The sequence below is a fragment of the Psittacula echo genome, assembly GCF_963264785.1.
Source record: "Psittacula echo genome assembly, chromosome: 3".
Classification (NCBI taxonomy): domain Eukaryota; kingdom Metazoa; phylum Chordata; class Aves; order Psittaciformes; family Psittacidae; genus Psittacula; species Psittacula echo.
Window position 1 is genome coordinate 7,351,036 of NC_137736.1, and position 8,622 is coordinate 7,359,657.

The 8,622-nt window shown below is 52.1% G+C and overlaps 1 protein-coding gene across 1 annotated transcript; it reads right to left on the bottom strand.

Annotated features, from left to right (window-relative positions):
• Positions 1-621: 621 nt before the first annotated feature.
• VTCN1 (V-set domain containing T cell activation inhibitor 1) lies at positions 622-8,308 on the bottom strand (the record flags this gene model as incomplete). The annotated part of the gene is made up of 5 exons (XM_080612921.1): positions 622-743; positions 1,140-1,418; positions 2,913-3,260; positions 4,526-4,590; positions 8,277-8,308. The coding sequence occupies 5 exons, from the start codon at positions 8,306-8,308 to the stop codon at positions 622-624; spliced, it is 846 nt and encodes a 281-aa protein (XP_080469047.1).
• Positions 8,309-8,622: the final 314 nt, after the last annotated feature.

Below are 8,622 nucleotides of genomic sequence, written 5' to 3' on the forward strand. Positions count from 1 at the left end.
TCCCTGATGGCAGGACACGCTTCATGCCTTCTTCCCCTCTTGGGCTGAGAACTTCAAGAGCCTCCTCCCAGTTCCAGAGTATGTAGTAGCACAAACATGAAGTCATCCACTTTCTCTTGTGTTATTTCTTACCCCATGACAACAATGGGATACTCTGTAGGAAAGAGAGCAAGGGATGTGCTAGAGACTTGCATAAATAAAGGAAAACACTGATTGCATCACATGGGCAGAATCGAGACAAACAGGAGAGTTTCATTCAAAATGAGGAGTAAAGAAGCAATAATCCCTTCAGATTTGATTCACCTGTCTCCTGTCTTGTGATTCTCTAAATGTACTAATATGTAAATAAGAGAGCAATCTATAAGGTTGCAGACAGTGATGGGAGAAGCCATTGGGGAGCCTGTGGGAGGGACAAGCCATATGTCCCACCTAAAGCTGGGGATGGGGAAAGGGTGGGCGCAGGGGAAAGACAGGATCTCCCATTCTGGCAGGCTTGAGATAGGTCTGCTGCTGTAACCAGTCTCAGCAAGAAGGCCTACATATACGGAGCATGTATCATGAGTTTCCCTTTCCAGGCTTACCTCCACATCCAGCAGTGTTTCTGATAGTTTCATGGAGGCTTTATATCAACAGCAGATACAAGGGAAGCAGAAGCATCCAGTGACAGGTTGGAAGGGAGGCGGACACTGACTCTGTGTCCAGGTTAACCAGCTGCAAGTTGGTCGCCCTTGTAATGTTGAAATCTGTAGCAGAAGAATAGTGAGAGGCTACCAGAATGGGGAACACAGCAGGGAGGGCAAAATGAGGGTATTTAATCCTGCCAATTTTTCTGAGGACTAAAGATAGATCCTGCCTCTTGTGCTGGATTAACATTCAAAGGAATACATTCTCTTCAAGTGTGTCCTTCCCTCTCATTCCGGGTAGTTCTGTCCCTGTGCTGATGGAGCAACCATTACCATGAAGAACATCTGAAGTAGCAGGACCAAGCACAGACCTGTTCCTTCATCACAGGGATTAGCCGTGGGTTTCAGTCCTTCCTTGGCTGACACAGGTGCTGCAGGAACCCCCAGCACACACAGTTGCACTGCTTAAACTCTTTTCTGCAGTGCTCATGGTCTCTGCATGGCATTCAACCCTACCTGTGACTTTGATGTTGCCTGTAGCCTTGGCAATGCTGTTTTCAATCACACAGGTGTAGGATGCGTTAGCAGTGATGTTGTGCAGAAAGGAAACCACTTTCAGAGTGATGCTTTCAGCGTTGAGCTCATAGCTGGTGTTGGACACGTGAGGCAGGTACTCCCCAGCATCGCTGTAGGCTGTCCAGCGCACCGTGGGTTGAGGGAACCAGCGGGGTGCTTCGCACTGCACCATGTCCCCGCTGCTGCTGCTTTCCACGTGGACCCTGGGGGTGCTGAAGGCTTTGGGAGGGAAAAAGGCAAATGTCCAGGAACTGGGCATGAAACACCCACCTGCACCTGTTGGTCAGTCCCAGGTATTTCTGGGCTACTTGCTGCTCAGCATTGCAGCACCGCAGGTAGCCACACTGAACACAGAGGACTGTACAGGTTGGGCTACGGGGGATGACTCACGGGGTCGACCTGGAGACTCCTAGAACAAGACAGTGCAGTTTGATGAGACCTGCTGAGGTTGTGGCATGGCTTTAGTGGCTTTAAATGATTGTGCTTAACAGTTACAAGCTGGCTCCTCGGCTCATAAACCAAGCGTTTCCCAAGAGCTCCCGGACACCTGAGCTCCTGGAGGAGACTGGACTCAGGACCTGGCCAACCTGAGACTGCCTGTGCCTGCTGAATGGCCCGGCTTCCCCAGGCAGGAACCACAGCTGGCACAACTCCACTCACTTCTGCTGGAGACTAGGGGCTGACAGGAGCCTGACCAACACCTGTGGCTTCATGGAATCATAGAACCGGTTAGGTTGGAACAGACCTTTAACCTCATCAAGTCCAGCCGTTCCCCAGCACTGCCAAGGCCACCACTAACCCATGTCACTGAAGGCCTTGTCTACATAGTGTGTGAACACTTCCAGGGACAGTGACTCCAGCACTGCCCTGGTCAGCCTGTTCCAAAGCCTGAGCACACTTTGGGGAAGGAACTGTTTCTCATCTCCATCTAAACCTCCCCTGGTGCAGTTTGAGGCTGTTTCCTCGTGTCCCATCTCTTGTTCCTTGGGAGCAGAAATCAGCCCTCTCCTGGCTCCGTGTCAGTGGGAACACATCGCTTTGTGCCAGCACTGAACAGGGTGGCCAGACCCAGCGGGTTCAGGAGAATTAAGCATCCACAATTGAAGATTTGTCTGTGCCTGTGCATGTTTTGTGGTTTACTCCTAACAAGGTGAATGGTTAATGATAGCAAATACAGAATACTTCAGATAACTCTGATGCATCATGTTTAAATACTCAATAGTTTTATATATTCACTTTTAAAAACTGAATACTTTGTAAAACAGCAAAAACATACGTTAAATAGGCTACAGTTGTTGCTGTGCAGCACTTCTCCTGGCTGGATATATATCTTAATTCTAGAGAGAAAAAGGTATTGTGTTATCTTTAGCAAGTATAAAATCAGGATCCTTATAAGATCAATTAGCTACTCCCATTCTTAGGGGCTCTTTGTAGTCAGTTATGGACCTGATAGAAGGAAAAAGACAACTGAGAGCACTGAAATACTAATAGTTTCTGGAACGAGCGTGTCAAAAGAGCAGGTAAAGCCCTGAACAGCTCTGTAAAAGCCAAAAAATTACCCTCGTCCTGCTCAGGAGTGCAGGGCCCATGGTAGCTGCTGGAGGGGTGAGTGCTGCACACACAGCCTCCAGCACCAGCATAACCACAGGTGGGTCCAGCCAAGCCACGCCAACATGTGCTTTGCCCCAGGATGGAATCCCTGGCACCCCTCACCTCCTGTCCTGTAGTGCAGCAGCGCTGCCCCGCTCCCCCTGGCCGTGGTGACGGAGCACTGGTAAGTGCCGGCATCAGAGAGCCGCACATCCCGCAGCTCCAGGGAGGCATTGCCGCCCATCACCTGCTCCATGAACACGGCCGTGCGGCCCTGGAACAGCGCAGCTTGCTCCTGCAGGTGGTCCTGCCCACCTCGGAACTCATGAACCGGCCCGGCTACTCCCGCCTTGTCCCACCTGATCGCTACGCTGCCCATCCGGATGTCGGGCTGGAAAGCGCAGCCCAGGACGCCGCGCTGGCCGATGATCCCTGGAGATGGGAGAGCTGTCACCCGGATAGAGCGTTGTCCTGCAAGGGGAAAGCAAGGTGGTGTGAAGAAGGTGAGGTGGGAAGGACAGAGAAAGGCCAGACGGCCCTGAGGCTGTCGTGTGCCAGCCCTGAGGCTGAACAGGCAAGGGCACCAGTAGCAGCTACCAGTGCTGCTAGCAGAGGTCATCTCCTGTGGCTTCTGTACCAAAATGAAGCACAGAAACATTCCTTTAGCAAGCGCTACGCTTCAAAAAGTAGCCCCTCTTATTTGAGAAGATTTTGCATGTTGTTTTCTTGCTTGTTTGCATGTATCAGGGATTTGTCTCTTTGCAGCTTCCAACAGAGTGAGATTTTTGTGTCTTTTCTCAGTCAGGACCTCCCTCTCTGCAGTATAAATGTGACTGCAGGGTGTAATGCTGGCAGAGAAACAAGAGACTGCTTTTTCACTCTTACTGGAATCCAAACCAGTTTCTTTCATTTAAGAAGAGTCAGCATTTCCCGTCCCTGGGAACACAGATCACTTCCCAAGTCAAATCCTAACCAGCAAGCTCGAGAATGAACTCCTCCCCAGAGCTGGCTCCTTTTTCCCATGCAACCCTTCCCTACATGTCCTTGCTCAGCATGCCCCGAGGAGGCTGTTAACACCAAAGCAGCACATCGCTAAGGGAGCAGGGGAATGTGCCCCATCCCAGCAGATGCTGTCCAGCTTCCCAAGAAATACCATTGTCTCCTCCTATCTGGGAGAAGGAGCACAGGACATGCAGGACTCCCTGTATGTGTAAGCTTAGGGCTCCAAGCCCAGTGGCATTTCAGCCAATACACAGGATCATGGAGCGGTTTGGGTTGGAAGGGACCTTAAAGCTTACCCAGTTCCAGCCCCCTGCCACAAGCAGGGACACCTTCCACTAGAGCAGGTTGCTCCAAGCCCCTGTGTCCAACCTGGCCTTGAACACCGCCAGGGATGGGGCAGCCACAGCTTCTCTGGGCACTCTGTATCAGTATCTATAAACCTCAGCATTATTTACAACACACAAGAGCTCACAGTTTCCAGGGCGAGCACAGCTCCTGCTGGTTGATGCGATGGAGCAATGCCTTGTTGAGAAAGACCACAACTGAAGTTGCCTGTGCACTCTTAACTCAGCCATCTGGTGTACAAGCTTTATAAAGCAAGCCAAGGAATGTAGGTGGCACTTGCACACAAGATCACACCTCAGCCCATGCACAGGATGGAGGGATGGAGGCAGAGGCAGGGCAGACGTTCATCATTCCACAAGTAACAGCAAGAAACCTGAGCAGCCACATACCTGAGACACCAAACCCGATGATCAGCACAGTCACTACAGACAGGGTGACAATGACTGTAGTCAAGCTACATGGGGGAAAAAGAAAGGACAACATTACCGTGCGGCCCACCTCCTTCACACCTTACACCGCTGGTGCAGGAAGGGGGTTGAGGTGGGTAAGCCACAGCCACTGAGCGAGGTGAACTGATGAAGCACACGACCACAGTAGTGGTGAACATTCAGGGGAGAACCCATCATCGAAGGTGGGACCATGTGGTAGCAGGTGACCCATGCTTTGCCTTTGAGAGGAGGTAGCTGGCCCCAATGCAGGATGCTCGTTTCTGCATCCCTGGGGCATGAGCAACCCAAGCAGTCCCTGGTGGCACTTGAGAGGGACCCTTTGTGCAGGGAGGTGAGCAGAGCACTGAGACAGGCTCCTGACCCCAGGAGACACCCAGCGTGAGCCACGGAGTGGGCAGGAGGAGGCTGGAAAAGGGCCAGCAGCACGCTCTTTCCCAACACATCTGGCAGCCTCCTCTCGAGAGCCCATTGGTGCCTGTGCAGCCACAAACTGCTCCCATGGTTACTGTGTGCCTGCATCAGCCACTTGCACAATGTCCCTCAGTCACCACAAATGCCACGATCACAGGGCTGAAATGGAGCCATGTGAGCAAACCTCTCCTGCGGGGAGCGGCAGGGAAGGGAGAAAGGGAAGATGGGTTGAAAGTGGGGATGGAGAGGAGGGGAGGTGATGCAGGTGATTGCCCTCCCACCGGCTCCCTTCCATCCTCATCCTTAAAGCCCACAGCAGGTTCTCCGAGGAAGCCCTGTCTGCACACATCAGCGTGCCAAGGAGGAGGGATCAGAACTGTGTATTTCACCACTAGTACGTGGTAAATCCACATAAAGCTTCATACGAGTCTGTTCACATTTGTTCACATCCCGTATCCAAGTGCTCCCTACATAGACGCCCTCAGAGCCCCTGATCTCACCAGCCTTTGCCCCCCCACCAGGGTGGACAGCAGTGCTCTGCCTCCTCCCTCCTGGTGCCCTGCGGCTGCAGCCACAGCCCACCCTACCCGGGAGGAAAGGCCTGGATATCCTCCAGCCGTAGGCACTGGGCATCTGGGACCCATTCCCATGGACAACCATGTGCTTTCCTGTTCTGGGGCAGACACAAAGCCTCTTCCATGCACTGAATCACATCCACCTTCTTGAGGAGCTCTACGGCGCCGATCCCAGGGTGAGATAGTTGCTATAAACTCAGCCAAGGTTGCCATGAACAGCCCCAGCTCTCACGGCTGGGAAGCATGGAGCTAACACACAGAAGCTGTGACTTGCCTTCATCCCTCTAGATTCAGGTCCTCCTTCCCAGGAATGGGCAGGAGGAAATTGCTGGGAGCTGAGGATTGCAAGGGATTGCATCAGTGAATACCAGAGGGGGTATGGCAGGAGACCAGGAGCCAGGACTCCTCCTGTGCAGTCCCTGAGCACTTCGGGTGCCACCACACTTATCTCTGGTCCTCCAAAGGACCCTCCAGCCTGACCACCACCTCTACTGGGCAGAACCATCTTCATCTTGCTCACAGGCAAACACAGACCAGCACAAATGGGCCAGCACCAACGCTTTTGTCCCCCGTGGCTATAGGCATCATGTGCCCCCATAGCTGCAAAGGCTTGCTGGCTCTGCATCCAAAGAGCTGCTTCCATATCCTGGTTCAGGACAGCAGCAGGGCTGATGTCAATTCTGGGTGCACAGATGTTACCATCCCCTTCAGCACCCCTTGCCAGGGATGAGGTAAAATCAGACCCTTTGGAGTGTCCTCTGCAGAAACTGCAAGAGCCAAGAACCGAAAGGGTCTGCATTCACCTGTGAGCCACTCATGTATTGAGTGGAGCGCAGGGTGAACAAGAGGTTGCTGGCAAGCCAGCCACACGCTGACACGAGCTGTTTTGCAATGGGCCAGTCCAGCAGTTCAAGTTAACAGCAATTTCCCATGCATCAGCATCGTACTTCCAGCGTTTCAGAGGCAAGAAACAGACGGATGCAGGCGGCTGGGGCTGCATGAGCTGGAGCCCTGCTCCTACCCTCAGTTCCCAGCACCGCTTCAGCAGCCTGTGAGATGCTGCTCCATGCCTCCTCTCCTCTTTTCCATGCTCCCATTCCTCATCAGCCAAACAGAATTGGGCATGAAACTCATTCATTCCCCACCTGAATGCTGCCAAGCACAGCCCAGGGACAGAGAGGCTCGCCTCCCTGCTGTGACAGGCGGCAGCAGCATTATCCCCCTCATCTCTAGCTCCACTCAGAGTAAGCTTTGCCTCAGGAATAGGTTTGGAGGTGTGAGGACCAAAAAACCTGTAAGGAAGAGATTAAAGGTCCCCTGCCTTCATCTTTTTATCAAAGGTTACCCTGGAAAAGAAATAGGATGGCAGGGGAAACCCAAGAGAAGGATTTCCATTCTGGTGAGCAGTTCATGATCGCAGAGCTCAGCTTTTCTCAGCACTTCAGCTTTATTTTGTTTAGTTTCGGGGGTGGGGGGTTATTTAGGTTGGGTTGGGTTGGGTTGGTCTGGTTTGGTCTGCAGGACCCTGCTGCTCCCCGTGACCAGCTGCCCCTGGCTGTGTGCAGCCACTCGTGGTGCACAGAGGTGCTGACAGTGCCAGCGGCTGCCTCTCAGTGCAAGGGGGTTCTCGGTGCATGTCCCTGGCAAAAGCAGCTGGGCTGCTTCTTGGGAACAACAGAGCTGGTTATTGCACGCATTCCAGAATGAGGAATATGATGCCCAGGGAATATTCACACCGTGTTACATTACGCCTACTGGTGATCTCACTCTAATCAGTGAAAGGGTACAGATAATATGACTATTTAGTTCTATTTAGATCTTCCTTGATGCTCCGTGTGAGAAAGCTGGAGCACAGCTCACGCATGACAAGTCTCTTCTGTTCACATGCACTGTCCTTCTCCCCACTGCTGTTGAGCTCGGATGAGATGGATGCTCATCACAGCTGAAACCCTCCTGACAGAAAAAGGACCAGCAGGAGTGTTCCACACACCTCGCTGGAGCCTCTGCCTCCATCCATCCCAGAAAAGTCCCCACTTGGGATCCAGGAAAGAGCTTGTTGGTGTCTCTGTTCAAGCAGTCAAGGTTAGATGCAAACTTGGTCTGTGTTCATTGGAGGCTGAAGCAAGTTTGGCACTTTACCCATCTGGTGGGGGTTATCTTCAACGAGTCAGGAGACAAGAATATGAGGTAGATATTTTTATGGCCTTCCCCCGATACTTCTTTTTCTGACTGTAGTTCACCAGGACTTGGTCAACAGATCCAAAGGAAGCAGGCTCATTCAAATGAGAGGCACAAACCAGCTTGCACATCTTTCCAGCTCTTACTCCTGACCCACACATTGATATCCCAACCTATAACAGCAGGAACAGAGAGCCTTTCTCAAGCCATTAATACCCTGACCTACCACAGCATTCAAACCCAAGGTAGTGGAATATAGCCACGCACAGTTTCTAGGACACACATCTCCATCCTGGCTGCAGTTGATGGCCTGCACATTGGGTTCTGATTGATAGCTACATGGACTTACCGATTGTATAAAAGAAGCCATACCGGTGTTTAGGTAGCTTGGCTGAGTGCACTATGAGTCAAGCTGCAAAGAACTGCTGTCTTGAAAGCTCCTGATAGCAGGGTGAGACAGACAAGGAGTCTGGAGAATGCAATTCCCTCCCTCCTCTCTCCCGAAGCAGACACAGGTAATACCATACCTCCAGAAAATTACCTGGCCTTGAGATGCCATGGCCACAGCACCTATGAAGACAAGCCGCACACCAGGTGCCCAAAGGTCCCACGCTGTTCAGCACAGCTCCTCTCCTTCACATAATACCAGTCTCCCAGGCTGTCCTGCTTAAATAACTGAACTCAGCTAAGGAGTGGTGAGCCCAAGCAGTGAACTCTGAGGAATGAGGAAGCAATGAGCATTGTAGATCCCCCTGACCAGGGCAGTCAAGAGCAGAGGTCTGGTTAGTCACTGGGGCAATAGGAGAGACCTCCCACACCCATCTATCAAAGAAACATGTCTAATTTAACACAGGTGGTTTGGTGGGCAGCTAA